This window comes from Centruroides vittatus, unplaced genomic scaffold, assembly GCF_030686945.1.
Source record: "Centruroides vittatus isolate TY-2023 unplaced genomic scaffold, ASM3068694v2 contig_726, whole genome shotgun sequence".
Lineage (NCBI taxonomy): Eukaryota > Metazoa > Arthropoda > Arachnida > Scorpiones > Buthidae > Centruroides > Centruroides vittatus.
In genome coordinates, this window is record NW_027122463.1 from 80,339 (window position 1) to 105,884 (window position 25,546).

Genomic DNA, 25,546 nt, shown 5'->3' on the forward strand with positions numbered 1-25,546 from the left:
TTTAAAATTTAACTTATGTATAATTGTTCTATAGTAGCAATTGATTGTTGCTATAGGAGAGTTTCTATAATTAGATTGGAAAGAACTATAAATTCCTGAATATCTTTCGCGATAATTTGATTTCACCTATTTTACATAATAGAAAATATTCTAGAATAAAGATACTTAACATTGTTTCTATGATAGATTTTTTTTTTAAATTTAGTTAGATATAATGTTAATTGTTACTGCAGAAGCATTATTATGGCAACGTAAGAGTGATAAATACTATATTTTTAATTATTTTTTAACATAAATTATTCTAAGATTGCCATATTTTAGGCTTTGTTACTATATAAGCATGAATGAGGGAAAAATTAAAGGTCAAAATCTTCCTCAGTTTGATCATTAATATTGATTTTACCAGGCTTAATGTTAATTGTTACTGCAGAAGCATTAGTATGATGGTATAAGAATAAACTGTTAAATGTTTTTTTAAAGTTTAATATTATTTTGTATTAGGGATTACACTGAATAACCTTACTTTAGTCTATTTTGTTACTGTGGTAGCATAATATAACTGAATGAGAGAAATACTTTTAAGGGTTAAGTTTATTTCCCTCGTTCTTGACTTTTGTACCCTACTTTGATCGTTAGGAAATTATGGATATTCAAGGGCAATTTTTATCCTCAATGGGTTCTTATTTTTATTGAAAGAAGAATAAACAATCTTACATAATAGTCTATACAAGCTATGATTTATCGAAGATACGACCCACATCATCTCTATCGTCGTAACAACTCGCTTGGTTGACCAAGCCTAGAGCGTAATTGCGACCTTGTAGAAAGTGGTCCCCCTTCCAAAAATTTGGTCAGTAGCACTTTAAAAATGTCATTAGATTTTATGAGGTTAGTAATTGCAAATGTCATACAGGTCAACCTCGCATACGTAAAGAGTGCCCGAGGCATATTCTTACACGACACTGAACCTATAACCCGGACCTTGGATAAGATAGGCGATCATTAGATTAATCATGACGATGGGCCCTCGATTTTTAATTTAAGTCACGCCGGGAAGGGTAGGAGAAGAGGACAACTTTGCTCAAGGTGTGACACAGTAGCAAGGTTTCATTGAAACTGCCATACGATTTAAATGATGTTAAAAAATAAGGGCGTTGTCTATCAAAGAGGCCCTATCCTCGGGTACACCCAAAGGCCCTCTTTAAAAAAAAATATGCTTCTTCCTGCCACCTGCCTTTTCTTTTCTCTCTCTAAGGGATAATTAGATGTAATATTAAACTGTGATTTTTTATGTTGGTACAGATGCTTTAATACTCTAATAGTATCCTTTAATGGGAACTCAAATCTTTCTCCGGGTTACTAATATTGACTTGCATCAAGATTTTTACTCCTATTAATGAAACTAATGACTATTTTAATTTCAATAAAATAACTTTCCTAAGCTGCTACTGCAATATTAAAATGATTTAAACACTCATTAATACATTACTAATTTCGCAATAAATTAATGTCAAAAAAGTATCAAACTATGCTACTGTAGCAATACAATTATTATACAATAACAATTAAAAAATAATATAAAATATTATGTTATGTTAATTAATTTTAATGCTAGTACTTAGTATAACCTGATTCATTCCTGGTGTTTAATGCTATAACAGAGGCTATTTATTATAGCGGATCTATTTATGATGTGTTTAATACCATATATCCATTGTTTGATGCCTTAATTTTATAAAGAGATCCAAGTTTTATGGTTAAGTATACAGATATATTCATTACAGATGAATTACCGTAACGAATTTATATGAAACTTTCACAATTGCGACCATTCGAGTTATCTTTTGTGCATGCTACCGTAGTATTAATATCTGTAATAATAATAGCGATACTGCGTAGCAAAGTAATTATTTACCACTACAATAATAACTCAATAATTACACGCTACAATCTGACATAATAAATCATTCCCACATCTACAATATCGCAATAATAAATCTGTACATTTACACTACATTATCAGTATTTTCAGCAAGCGATTTCGACCTCTTACTACTACTATAGTACTAATATTTTTTCCCCCTCGTTTAATGAAAGACCATTAACTAAAGTCATAGGGAACAAAGAAGTACATTATAGACTTTTATAGCTGCTAAATCAGCATCGAATCTTTCATGCTCCGATTGCATCAATGTGCTACTACTACTACTACTACAATACTAAATTCTTTATCGAACCCTGTAAAGAAAAAATTCGACAAAGAAAGATGCCGAACAAAGCGCTTCTATTGATAAAAATTAATCTTATATTAAATTATAACGGGAAGTTAAAGAAAGAAATAAATAATAATGCAACTAGCGAAACAAATATTGAATAGAAATCCTTGGAAGTGACCCAAATTAGTTTTCTATGGGGTGGAGTTTTTGACATAAGAGGCATATCAAGGCCATCTACTTTATAACTGTTTTTATAAAGTCTGTAATGATGAATATCGATTAATTAATAAAGACAAGCAGACAAAAATGATCTTTTTAATTTAATGTTTTTTTTTTTATTTTTAACTTCCACTCATCTTCAGTTGAGCCGACTTGTAAACGTCAATTTACATGCAAATTTGATTTTAATAAAAATTGAATGATTTGAAGTTTTAGGGCATGTAAGAAATTTCTAAGAATTGCTACAGGGATTTATAATTTGATTTTTACAGCAAATTTTATGCAATTTTAGGTGTTCGGAATCATTTTACTTGATCTCGTCCAATGCGGAATGTAGGTAATCTTTTACATTCTACGGTCGTGTATTATTTATTTTATTCAAATATTTTCGGGTAGATTATTTAGATTCGAAGTTCCTCCTTCTTGAACTTGTTATATTTAAAAAGACGAAGTAAACAGATCATATTTTCAAGAGCTATTTGACTCGATGAGAAACGTTCTTACAGTAGCATCTTTAAAATAAAATTACTGTATTTTGTATATCCTATGTACAAAAATGTCTTAAGATTTTGTATGTCACTTTTCTTTAGTTCTAAATTTTAAAAATTTACGTCCCGAATTCTGTGTTTCGTTGACTGTGTTTTGATGTTGCATATCAATTGTAACTTCTTCGATTGGTTGTTCTTCATTAATCGTACCAAAAAGAATATTCTCTGTTGTTTCCTCTTGATCATTCTAAAAAATCGAAAATACATTGTTTTAATACAAAATTCCTTAATATAAGTTGTATAATATTTAAATCAAAACTTAGATTACGTGACGATCTTCGCTGGTTGTAAATGCAGGATTGTCATAAGTAATTGGTAACGATAACATTCTATATACAGGATTACTTTTAGCCCTTTCGTTTTCACTAGGATCAGCTGAATTTGCCCTTAAACGGAAATTAAACCTCTGTCTAATTTCTTCAGAAATAGGTTCGGGCATGCTCTGTAATTATTGATACAGTGAATTATTATTTAAAATATACTAATTAATTTTAAATGGTTATTATATGTACCCATTCCGATGGTGATCTGACCGTCCATGGTCTAGAAGATGGGCGCCTTCTGCTCTTAGTGATAACGTATGTCTTGTTTTGAACTTGATTTAATTTAGCTTCGGTACCACCCGACCAATCAAGATTCGGGTCTAATGTGTAATCTACGTTTCCAATCAGTACTATCAATGGTTTCACCTTGCAATCTTGCTAAAATTTGGAAACAAAACATGTCATTAATAATTCCTAGTACATAAGGTTAATCTATAGAATTTCACTTTAAAATCATGGAGAGGTCCTAAAATATGTAGATTAAACTATTAATCATAATTAAAATTCCACTATTATAATCTTGCAAAACAACATAAAACAAATTAATTTAATTAATTAAGTAATAAATCATTTTCAATAGAACGTTAAATCATTTAAATATACAAGAGTTTAAAGTTTTAAACATACTCAATTATTTCTATTCAGCTTAACAAATCTAACCTGTAATTAGGTTGTCCTGTAAAATTAAACTTAATTTTATGTTTTATTCATCGTTTTGATCGATGAATTAGGTTCGATTAATCATTAAATATCTCATCCCGCTAAAAAACATATTTATTATACCAGAAACTAGATCCTTGACGCTTATTCTGAGTAACTAACCATTCGCGTTATACAATATTTAGCATCTTCGGTGGGTTTATTCATCATCTACTGTATTCACAACCTCAGTTTATCATCAGGAATCAAAAAGAGAAAACGATATAACTTGGCATATTTTGCTTACCGGAAAGATTAATGTCCTGACAGTACAAGGTATGTAACACACTCCTTTGTACAGTTCATTTGTCTGTGGATCGGAAGCCATGCCCTGTACCAATATGACATCTTCTACGTCAGATGCCAAATCCAGTGTGTTCAGTTTTCTAGTATCAGGGACATACGCTCTTGACAAGTGCATCAGTATTCTGCTACAAGACCATTCCTATCGGGGATATGATAATTTATAAAATCACCAACACATTTTTTAGATTTATAGAAAGATTTTTTTTTTTTAAATGATAAAGAAATAACCTGAAAATCCGGATGATTCCTCAAAACGTGTTTGGCGATCCTTAAGGAACAACTTCTCCATATTTTATACTCTAAACTCGGGTCATCCCTGAAGGTTTTAAGTGCTTCCATCATGTCTTTATAAGATATGTAGAACGCCTGAGGGTTAAGATAACATCTAGCATAAATTTAAAACAGCTTAAAATTCTTCTAGTCGGCATCATTAAGCGAAAGCACTATTTTCATTAATCTATAAATTAGATTAAGAGATGGAGTTTTGTCGGCTTTTACATGGATTCTGATAATTATGTACGTAGTTATAATTATCTGCAGAACAGATATAAGATAAAAAAAAAAGTAGACAGGATGTTTTTATATTTAGGCCCACCCGAAACTGTTCGAAAATCCGGTACGTTAATGATCAAGTGCAATATATAACAGCTTATTATAATTGTTAAGATATATTAAGTTCGGTTATTAAATTTAATAAATTCAAAATTATGATGTATGATGAGAAACTAAGATTAAAAAATTCACATCTGAAAAGAGATTTCAGACGTTTTTTTTATTGAGTTTTTTAATAATTATGACCTTATTAGTTCTTTTTTCCCTAATAAATTTAACACTTTTTCATAACCTTGATATCATTAATAATATCATAAATTAAAAGATATCATCAGAACTATTATTTAAAATATTTTTTTAATTAATAAATTTTCGACGAATTAAGATTAAAGTTTTTAAAATGAATAACACATAACATAAATTGTTCTTTGCCATATTTTAAAGAATTTTTTGTTTTTATTTAATTATGAAATTTTTAAATTATTTTAACAATTATAGCCTATCTTTATTATAAATTCCTTATTAAATAAATTACTATGATGGTTTATTAAAATCGCAGCTAGAATTACTAATTACAACATTTAATTACATTAAAATATAAGCTTCCGTTGTATAACTTTATTGTAGTAAACTTGTAAATTTATTAGTTACTGACCTGCACTTCAGTATCAGCTATTGCCGAAGTGCTCCTTGGCTTCCCTGTCAAAATTCCTAATTCTCCTAATAGTTTACCCACTGTCAGATAGTCCTCTAGTTCTTGCTGATTCGGAAACCAATGGAAAGAATCGACGTTTAATAAACTTCCATCTTGAGTTGGTTCGATTCTTCCGACAACCTTAAAATATATTTAGAAATAAGAACATTACGCATTATGCATTTTAAAATAAATGCTATTAACAGTAATAAGATTAACAACCTTTACGAGACCGACGGTTATAACGTAAATTCCCGAAGGTTCGTCTCCAGCTTCCTCTATAGTGCATCCTTTGGAAAAACAAATGACTTCTGCTCTTTCCTGGAAATTAATTAATTATAAACTGTTATAAATTTATAAATTTTATAAGGAATTAGTTAATTTCATTTAATATATAATTTTAAATTCACTATATAAAAAATCTTTAGGTTTATAAATCTTGATGTTCTATGACTCTTTACGCAGAAAATTAGTAATTAATAGTGTAATTGTTATATAATTTCGTTTAAAATTAGGAAAAATATTTATAAAATGTATTTTAAAACCTATAATTTATAAATATCGTTGCCTTATTTCTTAATTTATGACTATATTAAGCAATTTAAATTAGGTAAAGTTCTAAATAAGCCTACACAAAATTTATTTTTAACATAGTAATTACTAACCTGATTTTACAAAAATGGATAAGTTTAAATAAAAAACAAAAAATTATATATAAATATATTATTTTTTTTAATTTCAATTTCATGCATTTAAAATTGAAAGTAGCAAAATATCCTTTGATCTTGCCCTATAATATGTCATGCAACTAACAACGCTATATTGAAAACTTTTCATAAAGACTTTCCTGATATCACCGAGAAAATAATAATTAAAATTTATATATAATGTTTTCGTATTTTTATTAAAATATATATGTATTAATAATATTACCACGATAAAATTAAAAACTGCTTCATTCCCGGCGATCCAATCGACGTTCTTTAATAACTCAATGGGTGGTGCAGGAAGCATACTCGTAGGTGCATTTAGTAATTTTTTCATTCGTTTCTCAATTATCTAGTTTCCAAAAGAAAGAAAATTCTTTAATTCAAAGTTCCAGAAAAAATGGCAAAATTAATAGGTAAAATGACTGAATTTAATATATGGTCGAATTTAAATATGTTTTTCTTTTTTCTTTCTTAAGCACTTCTCTTAACAAAACAACTCGCATTTGCATCGTTAATTCTGAAAAAATATATTAACGCCATGCGATTTTATCAATCGCAAAATCTCTCTTCTACACTCTAGAAAGAAAGCGAAAGAAAATCTCGCTTTCTTTCTTATCGCGCGAGAGAAAACTCTCGCAAAATCGTATCGCTCCCCTTCCCACGAGAACTATTGACACGACTTACTCAGTTACAGAATACACGTTTAACTTTACATTAGTGAAAGCGAAAGATGAATACGTTAAAAAAAACCCGAAATTTTAACCATTATTATAAAGAAATCTCTCGCCAAGTCGCGTCGCGTCGTGCAATTACCCTTTCCGCGAGGGATGAAGGAGACGTAATATTACGATTACTTCTCGCCATTTTACAAGAATGACTCTGATAGAAAAATGTCGCCATTCTCTAGAGACATTTACTAATTTAGTTAGTTAAATATAATCATTAATTGATATTAATAGCTTTACAAACTTAAAATATTACAACACGACATCGCGTCGCTTTTATCTCTTGGGAAAAAATGCTAAATGATGTGGGAAAATATAATCGAAATTTAAATTTAATTAATGACATATTTCTACAAAAACTAAAAATAAAGACTCTTTTATATTACAAAAATTACTTTTAATAACATAAAATAATATATAATTATCAAAATGAAATTTAATATTTGCTTTAACTGACTCATAGATAGAAGCACTATTTATAAACATTTAAATGTATTATTTTACTAAATATTTATTAAATTATAAAATGAGTAAAAATATTTTATAATTATTTAAAGTTAAAAGTATTATTTTTCATTTATTTCTATAAATAATCTGTTGTAACAGTTGATTAGTTTCTGTCACCATCACCTAACAAAGAAGTCATTCTCACTCCTTTGTATCTAACACATAGCATACAAAGAAGCAATGATATGTTTAGACAATTAAAGATGATATCGTGAAAAGACAAAGTAATAGGTAATAAATTTTATTTACGACGCATCAAGATAAGATCACAGGGAAATGTTACCCCTTAGAAGGTTCATTAAGGTAGTAGAAAGAGGGGAACGACACTAAAAAATGAGCAGATAAGTGGGATGGCGGAAGCGTTAACGTGAATAAAAACTTTAAAAAATGAAATTAGAAACAAAGATATGCCAAGAAATGCATAACTAAATACGTTAAAAGCATTAAAAATTGTCGAAAACAGCTTAAACAAAGGTAAAATTTAAGCGCTTAAAAATAGCTCAAAACTCATTAAAACTCGGTAAAAAAGTTTTGTAATATTAAAAGTTTTATTTAAAACATTTAATCTGGCTCCCAGACAGAAATTTAAGTGCTTGGTGGGATTTAAAATAATAAGAGAAGCGCAAAACTATTGGGTCGTTGCCTCCATTTGTATGTTAAATATTCAATGTTATACGTTAAAGGAGAAGTGATGTCGTGTTAGAAAATGAAAGTCACTTTACTACATAGATAAACCTTCGACCATAATTCTATATTAAGTTAAGCTTGGATCTGTGGACTTAAGATTAAGTACGCCTCTTGCGCTATGTCAATTTAGATTATAATACTCAAAGCGGAAAGTTTTATAATGTATTTGTATGGCCTTTAACAAATTTATAAGGATGATAAATGAGTCGATTATATCGTCAAATTTTTGTTAAATTTATTTAAATTTTTTTTCCTATTTCGACACCTTTTTTTTAAATATTAAATTATGTGTTTATTACGCTCAGTTGGAGCGAACTTAACAATGATGAATAATATATGAAGGCTCTACTTATATACATCAAGTTTGTTTAAATTAATCTTAATTAATTTATGCTATATGAACACGAAAAACGATGTAATTATGCTTTACTGATACATAAAATTTGAGTATATAAAAATATAAATTTTATAATAGGAAATAAATTGTGATATTAAAGGAAAACTTTTATAATTAGGCCTATACAATAAATATAAAAGGATATTATATATTTAATCATTGATAATTATTTGTTTAAAAACAAATCCAGCCATTTAATTACATCATAAATATTTCAAATAATATTTTTTATAAAAGTGCATGAAATTTTTAAAATTTTAGTACAGAAAATTTACATGAATTTTCTATACTAAATGCTGTGTTCTTAGTTTACGTAACGTTAATAGAACCTTAAAAAGATTCTAAAGACTGAACCACTCTTATTCAAAAATTTAGAAACTTTGCAGAAATTGCTGAAGATTATATCTTTCTTTTTCAATACACAAGTTATAATGATTAGCTACACTCACAACTTGTCTACATGCAAAACTTGCATGTAGACAAGATTGCAGGACAGATAATGCCACCAAGTTGCCTTAAAATTGCTACACCAGTATCAAATAAAAAGGTTCGCAGAGGCTCACTGTGTTCAGAATTTTCAATGTAGGATCTACCTATTGTTTGGAGGTCTTCAAATGTCAAGTATACTTGCACGACGCAGTCAAAGACATTACGTACAGCTGACGGAGTTTGACAAAGACCATAACATCGGATTCAGAGAAGCAAGAACCGTTTCGCCGAATTTCCTAATTTATCTGGGCCGTTCTGACCTGACTGCACGGAAGTGAGGGGAAATTGATGCGTCAGGAACACATACACATTGAACAGACTCTGCCGCTCTGGATGCCCAGACTGACCACCAGGACAAATAATCGTTTTACCAATATCTTGATGCAACGACGTCTTTGTCCACCATTCAGAGATAGATAGGAGCCTTACTACAGAACCCTGTCACTTTCTAGCCATTGGAAGATGGCTAGCAGAGGCAAATTTGCATGCATTAGCAACTGTTACGCATCCTTCTATTATCATCCCAACATCGTCGGTTTCATTTGTAGCGGTGTCGTGACAGAAAATCACGGATTGCAACGAATTGGCAGCGTATCATCTGTGGTAACGATTCCCACTTCTGTTTTGAAAATTTCGTTTTTTACTATTGTGGGGCAAACTGTCCCAGTACTAATTTGTTGGTATGAAAAGCCATCTCTTATGAGAGTCGATCACCTCTAGTGGCGATGCGAAGGCTATTGACGATACAGCTGTACGTTCAGAAAATCCTGTGCCCACATGTTGCCTTTGACAAAGGTGCAGCAAACAACCATTTTTTCAACAAGGTAATGCTCTCCACAAAACAGTCAAGGTTGCTTAGGGATGTCTCCGTCAGGTGTCACGCTTCCTTCACCTGTCCGATCTTCGGATTGATTACCCATTGAGCATTCGTAGGATGCCATCTTCGGATCTACGAGCATGAAGGATCTGAAGCGGCAATTGCAACATTAGACAATCTGTTATATAATAGCATACTGTACGTCCAACTATATCGCCGCATGTGTCCAGGCAAGGTATCAAAAGTTCCTTTAAATTGTACCAACGTTCCACGGAAAATAGCATTTTTTTGCCATGATACAATCAAATTGTAATATAAGCAATAAAAATTTCATCACATTTTATTCATTCAAAATTTTAAACAAAAAATTTAAGACAAATTAAATTTATACTTAATTTTTAGTGGGAGTTTTACGTTTGCAACATTTTGATCAGTCTTTCAATATTTGGAGAATTTTATATGCTGCAACTTCATTAATTAAACTCGTTAATTAAAATTAACAGTTAGCTCACATTGCCAAGTTTACTAATTTGTAAGGAAAACATAAGTATCATGGATAAGTAATCAAATTTATCGTTTATAGACATAAGATGTTCGCTCAATGGACACATAGACTTGTAGTAAATTACTTATGACATGAAAATACGTTTAAGGATCTCGATAGTTGTGGGCCATAGAAATAAACACGGAGTGTCGCAGAATGCCCACGCCTGGGTAAGATTACAATTAATATTTGTGTTTGTAATTTAAATTACGTTTCTCTTAGTACAAATTATATAAACTTACAATTTGATGACAGTGATATTTTTAAGTTCTTAAGTTTATAAATAAATTTTCGCTTATTTTTAAGCAAATCCATTACGTAAATATATGTAAAAAAATTAAATAGTCTACATAAAACAGGTTTGTTTTTATATGTATATAAAAACACAGAATAATTACACTTTAATAACTTTAAATGATATGACGTAAGAGAGATATAGCACAAATTATATATAAACGTTTAATTCCTAAAATTTATTATATATTAACGTTGTTAATTTTCTATTAATTAATTTTAATTACTTATCAGATCCTTTAATCGACTAGAATTGGTGACATTGGAAGAAAAGCTTAACCATATTTTATGGCTGGCTGAATTGAAGCTCATAACCTTTGTAAAATGTGTAAGACTTTAACAACTAAGCTTTCTTACGTTGTTTACATAGTAATTCTATTGTGTGTCCATCCAGACTAATTAAAGACGTATAAAGATTTTATAATTATTCTGAAGTAAAAATTGGCTTAAAAATAAATAAAAATTTGCTTATAAAATCAAGAATTTTCAGTAGAAAAAAAAATAAAAATTTTCCAATTTATGTAACTACATTAAAATTTCAGAAATTCAAATTTAAATTCTGTAATGGTGAATTTAAGAATTATTAATCGTGCGATTAATATTATCTCACTTTTTATAAACAGGAATCAGGTTTTTTTAGCTTATTGTTTTTAAGAAGAGGAAGAATATTCCAAAGACAATTAATCTGTCATAATTTCTTATCAAGTAATCCGTAATCTTACTTCTCTAGATAATTGTATTTTTTATACCTTGTTTGATCTCTGCCATCTTTCATCTTTATTAATTACATAGTGAGGTAATATTATACCTTCTTAAAGTTATTGCTGGCTTTCTGCCAAAGCTAAACATTTCCTATATTGCTTTCCATTGTTTGTATAACGATAAATAATAGTGTTATAGTTACAATAATATAACGCTACATTAGAAATATTTCTTCAAATATTAGCCTTATTTTTTCCTAACTGAGTTTTATCTTAAAAAAAATAATAATAATAAAGTTTACAAAACAAAATGTTTTGTTAAATATATTAAAATAAATATTAAAGTAATTTAGTAAATGATTTTTATTCTTTTATTCCCATGGGATATATAAACTAATTAAATTATCTGTGATAAACTTTAAATTTTAACATAAACATATTAAAGTGTGAAAACTTTATTATTGCATAGGAGTAGAATAAATTATCCGATTAGTTTTTACAATTTTCATGTTTACAGTCAGACACACACCGACGTAGCGAATATTTTTTATTGTTATTGCATTAATTAAATTTAATGCAATTTCATTCGATATAACTAAATCTTAACTATTAAAAATTTAAGTTTACTTACTGAATTTAATTTATTATAAACTCCATCTTCAAGAAGACCTAATTCTTTTAATTCGTTTAATTCCGTTCTAACGTTATTAAGAGTCTGTCGAGAAGCATGACGAGTTTTAACAGCAACAGCAACACCCGGATGTTCTTCTTGCAGTTGAGAAAGTTCTTTTAAAATCTACAGAAGCAAACAAATTGAAGATAATTTACGAGATATAGTATAAAACCCTGATATAAATCATCCGGAGAGCAAAGACGTACTTGCAGTCTAGTTTCTTCACAAATCTTCTTCAACTGATTAGTAATGGGTGGATAGCTAGATATGGAGTCTAACACTTTCATTACTTCTTCTTGGCCAATTAAAAACCCACAACATATATCAAATCCGGCGTATAACTGCACGTTAATGCGACCGTCCACGAAGTTAGCAAGGCCATTTATCAAACACTGGGAAAGGTTAACATCAGTCGAGGTTGAATAAACACTAGAGAAGACAAGATAACTCACTCACCTTGAATATTCTGAACATTCTTGTGATTCTAATGAGTCTAAAACTTCTTGATACAATAAGGTAAGTCGTGGAGCGAGTATCATACCATTGACAGTAATGGAAACATATATCTATGAGCACATCGACGAATTGGAGAATTAATATTATAAAATCGAATTTGTTCCAATGGCTGTTCCAATAGTTCCAAAATCCCAAACCGATAACCTATAACAAGACATTTCATCTTTTAACGTTTTGTTCTGTGAACAACTTTCTAAAGAACCTATCTAAGAACTTCTGTTTACCTTCAAGAGCATCTCCAAAACATAGAAAGCAACGAAACCACAATTAATAAATCTTAATTCACTTATTCCTAAACTGAATTTAACACTTTGTGGATTGGCATACGATATTATTTCCATAATTATCAAGATAACATTAAAGAATAGAACCAAATACACAAATGTCTGAAAGATATGACTTGTCACCAATTTATTAAGATGTCTGCGATATTCCTTTATATGCTTTCTTTCGGACTGCGTTTGATTTCGGGGTTTAATGCGATGTCTTAAGAGTTTAATCTATAATACAATTCAAATTATTTATTAGAGAATGAGTTTAAGTGTTAAAATTTGAAATAAAAATAGATTTATGTTTACCAAACAGGTATATATGCCATTAATTTGCCAATGATATCTCAAGTCTTCTACGGATAAATGCCTTAAAAAAATTAATTAATTTTCAGTTAACTAAATTTATGAAAACATTACATTTCAAGACATATTTCTTTATTAGAAGTGATTCAAACTGCATTACATTTAATATATTTTTTATAATTAACGATTACTTCCGTCTTTTAATAATTCTTAAAGAGATTTAAATTCATAAATCTGAATGGAAGAGGTGTAAAACTTATCAAAATTTGAAGAGGAAAATTTAATCATTCATGACAACTCGGATTAGATACGTCTAGAAAGGATAATATATGATCATTTATGAATAACAAAGGTTAAACAAAAAGATTTGTAACTGTAGTATTTCTGTTTTTCGAAAAATTTCTTGTTTGTCACAAATGATTTAGTAGAATGATAAATACATTTTTTTTATCACTTCTTTGCATCATACTTAAAATTTATTTTTCAATTTATTGTGAAATAATTTTATTATGCTAACTTTAACTATTTTTAAAATATACAAAATTAATTCACATTCTTACCCTCCTTTATCGGCAGCAACATCAGCGGCTCCAACAAGAGCACGAACTGTATCCTGTCCTAATAAACCGTGATCGAACTGTCTCCAATAACTTACCTGTAAAATTACTTTATTTAAAAATGGTTTAAACAATTTTTTAAATTATAAATTATTTTTATTATGTTTACTTTCTGAGCAGCTAACATTCTCAAATTGGCTTCTTTACTCATTTCTTCAAGCTCTTTAGCACTAGGCTCTACTACGTGAGAATTATTACAGTCAGGACACATACTTTGTCTCAAGGGAGTAAAGGCCGTTGTATCTTTATCCTCGTCCTTCTGCAAATAGAATTATTCTTAACTGTTATCCAACCTGCAGAAAAAACTAACCTTTCATATTTTATATTACCTTAGTAACTCTTCCATAAGGATCTTCGATAATCGTAAACTTCTCAATAAATTTCCAGTCGGCATCAGCGACAAGCGGTGCATTTCTCTGAGCGTGTAATGAATTTTCTCTCACTTCCTTCAAATGTTGTACAGCAATAGCCATATTGCATCGTGTAATGTACGAAATGTCACTCATACCTATAAAAGAAAATGAAATTTACGTTTAATTTATTGCCATTCACTGTTATGTTATTCCCTTAAATCATCTTACCTAACAATTTCAACAAAGGCTTGATAGTGGTAGCATTAAACAGTAGAGTCAATGTCACGATTCCAGCAACATGTATTAGGATCTAATTTCAAAAATCATGCATTTTTCTTAATATAAAGGGTATCAAATCCCAAATAATAATCGTATGAATTAAAACAAAAACATTATCAAGTTTGTCATTAGATAAGACAAAGTAAAGTATGGTTGCTCGAGATAATGTTACTGAAGTAAAACAAATTGCAGAATAATTTATGATATAATTTATAATTTAGACATGTCACGGATATAAATATTTACCTTATGCCCGACTAATTCTGGGTCTATGCCTTCTTGTTGCGCTACTAAGAGGGCTAGAGCTAGACCAACTGCCCCTCTAAGACCTCCCCAAGTCATAACTATTACTTCTTGCCATTTTAATCCGTAACCGAGTCTAGAGAGCACAGGGCTGAACAGCACTATCATTACTAACCTAAATAAAAACAGACATTGATTTATAACATGTCTACTTTGAAAAATTATAAATTATAATGAAGGTTACATACCTAAAAACTGTAGCGCCAATATATGTCACTATAATATGAAACCAATCTTGTTCTTCTATGTGACTTGCTGCTCTTTCCGTTATAACTAGACCTACTACTATAAAAATTACCGTGTTTGCTAAGTAAGATAGCATCTCCCAAAATCTGTAAAATTTAAGAGAAACGTGTTTAGACAATTTTAATGAATTTTACCGTAATTTTACAAATATATTTTAAGCAATTTATACAATTTATATTTTAAATCTAACGCTAGGAACATAATATAGTAGGCTTGTAGTATATTTCAAGAATGTTATGCATGTAGTATCGAGGCGTCCTTTGTTTCTTCAAGCAATCTCAGACCCACTAAATGGTAAACATAAAAGTTCTGGGATCGAGTTCCCGAGGCGAGCAAACCCAACAATTGTTCACGGGGGGGGGTCTGTTCCGAATATGTTGGATCCTATCCTTCACCACTTGAACCTATTATTAGCCATGTAGAACCCATTGATAAGCATGCAAAAAAGGCCCACAATGTCTCCAGAGCGAAGAGAGTAAAATAATAATAATAATAATAATAACACTCGTCGAAATGTTAGAATTGTTATAATTTAATTTTATAAAATATGAATTTGAACTATATCATAACTAGAATATGTAAAAATGATTTAAAAGATTTACCTGTGAACAAATACTTCAACTTCGGGGCTAATACTAGCTTCATCAGCACTTATAACAACACCCAAAATGACAACTGCCAAGACTCCAGAAACATGTAACACAACTTCTGCAAGGTAGTATGTCAAATATGCAGCGCTTAACGTTACTGTGATTTCAATAACGGCATCGTTAAATATATGCGAAAGGCAGAACACTGCTAATTTTCCGACTGTAAAACCAAGCGCTGGTCCACCTAAAGCAATCTGACAAAATTTCAAGAAAATCTGCGTAGCTGTTACAGTAGTTCCTGGTACTACTAATTCTCTTAAGATGTCGTACGCTACAATTGCAGAACCATCGTTTAGTAACGATTCACCTTCGATAATAGTGGATAACGATTTCGATGCTCCTATAACAAATAAAATAAAATAAAAACTCGATAGTCTTTGTACTTTTATATTATAAATATAAACAATATAAAACTTACCCAACTCTCGAAGCAACGCTACTACAGCAACGGGATCTGTAGCACTGAGAATGGAGCCAAAAAGAAAAGAAGTGGCCCAATTCCACTGATATTCGGAAAATATTTTATAAGATAACACGGCAGTTAATGCAGAAGAAACAACTGAAAGACACAGTAATTCATTATCTTTAACTGAACTAACTAATTTTTCGAAATAGATAAATAAACGAATGAGAGACTTACTCAATCCAGGAACAGAGAGGATTAGACATTGAGCGAAACATCTTAGAAAAGTATGAGCATCGAGAGCGAAAGCAGATTCGAAGATGAGGATGGGTAAAAAGACGTGCAGAATAACGTGAGGATCTATTCTTGTAATCTGCGTGTATTTTTCGAGGCTGGAGAATTTGGAGGAAGCCAAACCAAACAGAGCACCGCAAACTAATAATACAACTGTGTAAGGCAGACGAATTTTCTTCAATAAAAATCGCACTAGAGCTGGAAATGTATTGAAAATTCAATATATTTAAAAGTAAATTTTTAGATTTCATTAGTTTTTTAAAGTATTTATTATTATTGATGCTTTTATATGTTTTATTAGTTTTGTAAGATAGTTATCCATTAAATTAATCCTGTATTTATGATGAAATTAAAATTTTATATTTCCAATAATTTAAATAAGTTATTTTAGTTATTATAATTAATTATTTTTACTTATTTTCATGCAGAATTTTATTTATAAAAAATAAAAAAAAAATTATAGAAGAGTACAGTTATTGATTAGCATACTTCTCAGTTCAATTTATATAAATTAAATTGAGAAGTATCCAATAAATATAGTGTTAAATGTAGAAATATTACAATTTTTTAGTTCAATATGTTTATAAGTTAAATTAGTTACTTAAAGAGAAATAAATATTTAAATATGTTTCAACTAATTACTTATTTAAATATCATTTTATTATTTCTGTTTGTAGAAACATATTGCAGATAATTACATTCATGTAAATGAAATTCTCAAAAACAGAAGCAACAAATAAATAAAGAATAAAAATGTGCAAAATGTTTTTGTAGAGATAAGATTAAAAACTTTAGTTGATATATATAAGTTAGTTTTTACAATATTGTTTTGTGAATTAAAGACATGGTAAGGTGTCAGCCTATCTAGTATTGATTCTGTTTCGAATCAACTCTAACTTATCGTAAACAATACGATTGGGTTGCATTGTTTCTCATCCATGCTGTCCGATCTCGGGTCAGGCCCGCCCATAACGGAGGTAATTGTGACCTGTCATATAGTTTTGATGTGTTGTCTCAAGGAGTAATCAATCAAACAAATTAAACTTACGAAATTTTTCACGTGTGTGTTTAAAATTCAGTTTTCTGATATTGTATTTTAGTATCCTTCTACAGAATTACACTTAATTAAGTTAAAATAATAGGATATTTGAGAGAAACACTTCGAATATTCAATTACTGTTAATAATTCTTATTAGTATTAAACAGCTAGAATCAGTAGTCATACAATTTCAATAGTTGATCAATACGCTGAAATCTCAAACGTTTTGCTAATCTGACACTTGAGGAAGTTTTTAATAATTATAAATTTTATTAGTATTTATTTATAATTGTGTAAACCGAAACAGTTATAATTATAATTTATACTATTCAATATTATAATGGCTATAATTGCAAAAATCTTTAATAATATAAAAAAAAATGCTTGTGTGTTATAATTAATGCCATATTTACAAATATTACAAAATAAACTTAAATTTAAAAAATAATGAAAGTAAATTCTCACCTCCGAGAGCAATGCTGACAAATAAAAACAAGATACTATACGGTTGCATCTTGTGATGAACAATGCTGGTGACATTATTCCATTCAGTATCATTCCATACGGTATCATTCCATTCAGAAAAGTTGTACATTTTGAAACAAAAGACTCTTCAATTTCTTCAAGCTTCCCTTTTAAAACTGTTAAAATTAAGCAATACTAACCTTTAATTTTAATTACAAGATATGTTTTACAACCTGATATTTCTCATAAAAATAAAAAAAACTGTGATTTGGCGGTGTGGATCTTTTTCGAATGCTATTTATTTATTCTTATCGCCTCATTTCTAAGTCAAGGTTAGATAAGATAAAGAATAATTTCATTCACCTGTACATCAGCCAAAACTTTTCAAACTCTATATTTACATAGTTTTATAGAGATTATTAGGTTTCTATTCTAAATTTCAATTCCTATCGATTCGAAAAACTCGAATCGATTCAAAATAAATCGGAATTCGAATCCGTTTCCATTACTAAATCCTGATTAATGTCGCAACACATTGTGGGTTAAATATGTGTTGAAATGTGATAAAAGGTCATTCTGACGCAGCATTAATTATGGCTTACGCTTACAAATGAATTTTAATTTAGTAGAATAATATAGCTGCTCTACCTAACTACTGTATATAGTTTATGAGCATAGGTTACACTAAAGGCCGCCAGATAATTTACGATAACGCTTTATTTTAGTTATCTAAAATCGATTTGGAACAGATTACATGTTTACTGTGATAATTAAAATACCTCTTATCATGATTTTATTTAGAACAATTAATAAATAAATTCTTTTTTTTTTCAAGTATGTTCGAAGCTTTAATCTCAATATAACTAGAAGCTGCATCGTGTAAATTAAAAAAAAAAAAAAAAAACCTCTTGCAATAGTAAATTTTATTGTGGAATTTTATACAAACCTCTTATATAGGAAATATATTATCATTTTAAGATTAAATATCATTTAAAATGCAGATAATATATGAAATTTCTGAAGGATCACAATGGTTCTTTATGGTCTTGTTGAAGAGTACGCCTAATTTACATAGAGAATGTCAGAAAACGTTAAATATAATTAAACACAATAATAATTAGTGCATCACGTTTATATTTAGAATTAATTTTAGCATCGTTTGATTAATAAATTATTGATTACGAGTTTGTTATCTGAAATCAATGTAAGTAATATTTACGAATGATATCATAATTATGTTACATAAATTATTTTAAATTACCAAAAGAATATAAATAAAGAGAATTTCACCGGAAAAAAATTACATTAAATATTATCGTAATCATTTGTCTTAAAGTTAAGATATATTACATTTAAAAAGATATATTATAAGAAGGGGCGAAGTTTGAATTAAGATAGGAATAATTTTATCAGAAAATTAAAAAAAAAAATTCTTTTATTTTGTAATATGTAGTAAAACATTTACGAAATACATTATATAACTAAATTAATGTTATAACTGTGAGAAAAATACATCAATAAGCAAAACAAAATATTTAGTGTCAGTTTTAACAAGGAAAATTTTCAGTTCTTATTAAAAATTATGAACCAATTTAATCTGAATTTAAAATCATTTAATATAATTTTAAAATTATTATAATCTAAAAAAAAAACAATAAATTCTAATTTTAATTATGCTTTTAACAAGAACATTGATTTTATTTCAAGATACACACAATGTGTGTTTCTGTATGTTAAGTAGAATCGAAGAAAATTGTAAATTTTGCTGAATATATTACAGAAACTCTAGTGATAAAATGTAATAAACTCGTTCTGTATCATATAAAATGAGAGTGACATATATACCTATGATTAAATCATTGTTACGACAAGACAATTGACAATTGTAATCCATCACGAGAAGACAGCTTTATAAATTTATTGATATAAAATATCTTAAAAATTTCGATCAATAAATATTTTAAAAACTTAAATATTGAAAAAAATATAACAACATTTATTTATTGAAAATAATAAATTATTTTATGGATTAAAAATAATGATAAGACGTTAGGATAGTTATAGGGCTCTTCAGCGATAACTTTTCCACTTACCTTGTGATGTCTCCATCTTATTAAAAAAACAGTGTATTTAATAAGCGTAAAAACTGAAAATTATACTTTTTAAATTATAAAATTCAACAAAAACAGGTTTTTCTTAATATACATAAAATGAAGTGTAAATAATTTGTAGCCATTGTTTCTGGGCCTGAGTTAAGGCCCTCCTCTTAAAGGGCATGCATTTTTCAAAGCTTTCCTCGTTACTAATGCTTCGATACTTAAGCATGGCTTATAATAGTGTCAAATTATCTATTTTTCGTTTATTAATAAACAAAATTCTATTGTATCTAGCTAAACATTTGAATTTTAATAATATCTTAGACTTTACAATATAATTTATTAAGATTTTTTAATACATATCTTTTACGTATGAAGATATTCCTTTATGTTAAGATGATTTAACTGTTTTTTAATAACAATAATTTTTTCACTCATCATCAGGGGTGAGTCCACGGAGGGCGACAGCGGCCCCATGACATAAAAATTTAAAATATATTTGTTCGAACTTCAAAACATGGTTTTTAAAAACATTTGTGATGACAAATATGGCTTATCGGACCATCCGCAATACAATCATCTTGTTAATAAATAGTCCTTATAATTATTCAGATATTTTTCATTTTTGAGCCACCCTCTAATAATATTTCTGGATCCGCCACTCCTCATCATGAGGTCTCCATTAAGTTTGATATAATCTAATCAAACAGCCTATAAAATTTTTGAATTTTCAAGCCGGACTCGAACATGGAACCGATGATAATGACGTCGGTTTTCTCCTCGGGTGGTGCAGCAGATTTCTGTTTCAACGTCGCTACCAGCCCAACCACCCCGCCGTCGTTTCATTTTTTAAAACAAAAAGTAACCGTGAAAAACTAGTTTTGATTCATATAATAATCATTAAATTAATGGCAATGCCGGCCTGAAGAAAGGTGATAAAGCCTTCTATCTGGATCTCTGGAAGATCTTGTTTATCAGAAACTTCAGAAATTTTTCAAGTGTGATCTGATATGTCGGGATCTATTTTTCTCACTTCCTGACAGTTCTCATTATGAGCTTAATCGAACTCAAGGCATGTACAGTAAGACCCCGCTTAACGTGGGGGATGTGCCATATGTTTAATGTTCCAACGTTCCAACGTATCAAGAAGCCATATGTATAATGTTCCTAGGCGACAAAGCGCTAAACGAAACGGTGTTAAACGAGGTCATTTTAATACACGGTAAATAGGGAAAGGGGAACACGCAACCAGAAATAAACAGATTTTACTATAATTTTAAGTTATTTTTATATTAATTTGCATAATAATATATGTTAAGTAACACATAAATATATGCACACAGAAATGTAAAGTTCATATTTTGTGACGAAGGTCCTGGCTTTTCTGGAATTCTTGTCTTTTGCCATAAAGTCTTGTAGTTTCATTTGTCTCTTTCCTTTTCTTTTCTTAAGCAAATGTCGATAGCAGAAGATCGCATTCAAAACGCCTCGTTTTGCTTTTGCACTCCTTTCAAAATCTGGATCATTCGTTACAATTTGATCGACGATTTCGGTTATCGTTACCAAACTTTTACTAAGGAAATCTGTAGAGAAATTCTTTGGGGTTCTTCGTTTTCACAGTCACAATTTTCCAGTTCTACATGAATTTCTTGTTCTGCCAGTTCTTGAAGGTAGTCATTAGTAAGGCTCTAACAAGAAACCTGCAGTAACTCCCCAATATCCTGCTCGTCTACATCTCCTAGTCCTGCTGTATCGATTAGGTTGACAATTTGGTTAACCTAACGATACAGCGATAGGCTCTATTCGTTGAGAATTCTTGGATACTTCCAGCCATAATGTCTTCCACACTCTGTTCATGCATTTATCAGTTAATTCTCACCAAGCCAAGTCGATATTGCCTATGGCATTCGTGATGTTATATTTTTTTCCCCCCAAAATTGCACAAAACAAACATAGATATAAGGAAAGTTCGGCGCTACGATGAATTGCCACCTTTTGCCGATTGGTTCGTGTTCGGGAATAATCGTATTATATACGAATCAATGAAATGCCGCGTTAATTTGAATCGGCGTAAATTTTGAGCGTTTTTTTAGGCTTCGAGCAGACCGCGTTATATTGAATCAGCGTTAATCGAGGCAACTTTAAGCGGGGTCTTACTGTATGATTAAAAAGGCTTCAGTGCATTTAAGACTGAAAAAATCAATTTGTAATACACAGATCACATAAATATAAACTTGTGCATATAGTTCATTTTGGTCTCTTAGCATTTATATTGCCATTTCAGAATGATTGTAGGATTAACAGGGGCGGTCCTAAAGTTTGCGAGTTCCTAGGCAAAATTTGTTTTGAGGCCATTAAAAGAGCGATGGAGGTATTCTATTAGATCTACAGTAATATGAACATTTTAAATATAGAAACAGACTGTAAATCACATGTTAAAGTAATGTGATTTACAGTAACATTTACAGATTTAGAGTAAACAGTAAATGTGTACAGAAGTTTTACAATGAATTGGAAAATTCAATAAGTGTACAGAAATTTGCCTGAGAGACTTTTCTCCTCTTTTAATAGCGTTGAATTCATCAATTACAGAAAATGGACAAGATCGAAAGTGAAGAAAGTCTCTCTTGATATATTGTTGATCGCAATGAACTTACTTTGAAAATGTTCGTTCTGTAGATTTGCAATAGATACCGGTACTATTACGTTTCCCATAATTGCCAGTTTGATAATTTAAATGCTAAAATGTACTACTGTACAAAATTCGCAAGGCCCTAAGTATTACTTTTTCGCCTATATATGTAGGGCCGTCTGGTGAGATAAGACATTAACATACGGGAGATCTAGATTCGAGTTCGATCCGGACTGTTATCCTTTATCACGTGATACTCCCAGTTGAGTAATTCTCCATTCCTTACCCATGCAGACTCTTTCACTACCAATCAGCCTTCTCATAAATAATAAACTGTGACCGGCCGTAGAACTCGTAGAAGTGCAATAACAAAAATATTTGAGTCTTTTTTCTTTTCTTATTTCTTTAATTTGAAAATCAAATAACAATTCATATATGATTTTTCCAATGAAAGCTAATTGATCTCTCAGAAAATCTCAACAATAACATACTGTTTGGTTACGTGTTTTATATTAATAAACTTCTATATAGAAAATCTATCATTACTTTCCTCATATTTATACGATATTTTTACCTTTATAAAGAGATCCATAAATATAAACTGATCGACACTTTTCTACGTAAGTGTTCAACGACACAAAGCAACTGTAACAATAACAGGAAAGTTTTCTTGTAAAGTATTTTATATGTATTATATAAAGAAGTTGTTATAAAATTATACGTTACAGAAAACTGAACCATAAATTATTCCCTAATCATTCTTTAATATAAAAAAATTGTATAGAAGTAGGAAATACAATATAAATTCAATTATAGTTTCTAAAAATATATAAATTGATAACTAAAATAAAATTTTTAAAAAATCAATAAATAACTATTTATTTTACTTGTAAATCTATCTTAGAAGGTTATCCACTTTAAAAAATAGGCTAAAGCACTAAATGAATCGAAAAGTTACTAAGAATTATTAATAATTTCTCGATAATTAGGAAGTTTTTGAATGGCTTTGCTTGTCCTGTTTTTTTTGTTATACATATACCGGTACTACACTTAACTGTTAATGAAAAAATTGCACAACATAAATAAGAATTTGTTGTGAAAATACTTGATAAAATATATAAAAATTCTTCTTGATTGTAAGGTTAAATTCTGTAACGTGTAGTACAGTCACGTGATTATTATCTACGTCTTTACAGTAATATTTTATGAAGGAATTTATTACTCTCAAACAATATTGCTCTATATCAAAGTACTGTTTCTAAGGGCATTCACCCAATATATATTGGCCTTTACAGTGTATTGTTCTCACAGTTCATTGCTTTATTTTCATAAACTTATAGTTTCGTTAGTTAGTAAAGAAGAAAATACATTAAATGAGATGTACCTGGCTTCTCGCAATATTTAATGTATTGCGAGAAGTCAGGTACAGTACATCTCAATTCGACGAAAACACCTTTATATACCTTTCTGATAACATCTTACAAAAATGATGTCACGTTATTTTTGGATTCTTAAACTCTCCTCTATCAAAATGAGAAATATTCTGTACTTTTCTTAAAAACTATGCGAATTAATGATTTATTAATAATGACCAACAACATCAATTTCATATTTTAAAGTTATAAGTAAGCTTATTCGTGCTTAGTAACTGAACTTCTTTATTAACTTGAAAATTTAAAACTTTATATATTTGTTATTCAGTTTTTTCGTGTTTAATAGATTACTTAATAGTCCCATATATCAAACTATGGCATCTTACTCATTTCATGGATGTTGCGTGTTATCTAAGCAGTGTATCAGTGTTTCTTCTTGTAAGTTAGCGTGGAACATTTTTATACACACATAAATCCTGCAGTATACTCAGATAAAAACTCTGTTATAAAAAATACAAGAGTAATTTAACTAAATTTAAAATAATACTTGAATTTTTAAGAAAAAGAAAACATTTTTATTTTACATTAATTGCTATTTTTATGCCAAAAATTTATATTATTTTAATATTTTTTATATTTTTCCCACTAATCCTAATTTTTATTTAATGAAACTCTGGAGTATCGTTTCACAAACTACTCTCTGTGAAAGATTGATGCTTCTTGAATGATTAATAACTGCCCCTTGAGAAAAATCATTATTTTCTTTAATCAAAGAATGCTAATAAATATTCGTGATGAAATCAGTATTTTCAATTTAACTGAAATATAAACACTTAGAAATTTACCGTAACATTAGTATTTAACCATAGGTTAGACAGTAAAGTTTACCATCCGAGTTTTCTTCACATGTCTAACGTCTAAATAGGAGCCAGTTTTCAATGAAAGTCTTCCCGGGAGGCATCTTCCCTTAGCAAAACGCCCATGTGTTATGTTGCCATATTCCATAAAAACAAACATTAGTACAGTATAGCATCGATTATCCGACCCCGATTAACCGACTTATCGGTTAACCGACCGCGTTCTAGTCGGCAAATTCAAATGTCCGCTAGTGATGTGGCGCTACAATATTTGGTTATGTCTTGGCTACTTTAATATTATTTTTGTTAAATTTTTGCATGTTTTAGCTGGCAGCACTGGCTCGACCATGAAAGGGAGGCTAGTATTTAAACCAGGCCTAATACACTATACTAATAATGTATTTTTTCATACTTTTCGGTTATCCGACTTTTCAGTTATCCGACCAACCCCAGTCCCCAATTAAGTCGGATAATCGATGCTCTACTGTATTTGCTTATTTTGTTTTCATCATTCTCTATCTTTTTCTCCGTGTAAAATAAATTTCTGTTGATTACCATCTCAAAGTTTAATTTCAAGACTAACCATTTCACAAAAATACTGAGTGTTTCTTATGTTTTTAAAGTAATGAAACGTCGAGAATTCGGACTAATTGGATCGGACTCTATCTAGATTTTCAATTTTTTCGGATTTTCAAATATATAAGCACGTGTAAATTAGCATTTTATGTACTGTAAACTTCAAATACA

The 25,546-nt window shown here is 29.5% G+C and overlaps 1 protein-coding gene across 1 annotated transcript; it reads right to left on the reverse strand.

The window, feature by feature from the left end:
• Positions 1-2,698: 2,698 nt before the first annotated feature.
• On the reverse strand, positions 2,699-18,309 carry LOC136980810 (sperm-specific sodium:proton exchanger-like). The gene is made up of 24 exons (XM_067276999.1): positions 18,205-18,309; positions 17,842-18,017; positions 16,281-16,535; positions 16,059-16,199; positions 15,593-15,980; positions 14,933-15,076; positions 14,688-14,859; positions 14,391-14,472; positions 14,139-14,317; positions 13,919-14,068; positions 13,753-13,847; positions 13,196-13,256; positions 12,842-13,117; positions 12,558-12,761; positions 12,308-12,493; positions 12,060-12,224; positions 6,491-6,616; positions 5,780-5,878; positions 5,519-5,698; positions 4,540-4,677; positions 4,253-4,450; positions 3,496-3,684; positions 3,252-3,425; positions 2,699-3,170 (listed from the first exon to the last, which is right to left on the reverse strand). The coding sequence occupies exons 2-24, from the start codon at positions 17,969-17,971 to the stop codon at positions 3,012-3,014; spliced, it is 3,891 nt and encodes a 1,296-aa protein (XP_067133100.1). The 5' UTR covers positions 17,972-18,017; positions 18,205-18,309; the 3' UTR covers positions 2,699-3,011.
• Between the last annotated feature and the right edge of the window lie 7,237 nt (positions 18,310-25,546).

What these genes read in the sequence shown, in the direction of transcription:
- LOC136980810 (XM_067276999.1), bottom strand. Translation starts at nt 17,971, where the DNA reads ATGTACAACTTTTCTGAATGGAATGATACCGTATGGAATGATACTGAA. An exon ending in TAGCTGATACTGAAGTGCAG is followed by an intron (nt 4,678 to 5,518) that starts GTCAGTAACTAA and finishes CTTAACCCTCAG; the next exon opens with GCGTTCTACATATCTTATAA. An exon ending in TCAGATCACCATCGGAATGG is followed by an intron (nt 3,426 to 3,495) that starts GTACATATAATA and finishes CAATAATTACAG; the next exon opens with AGCATGCCCGAACCTATTTC.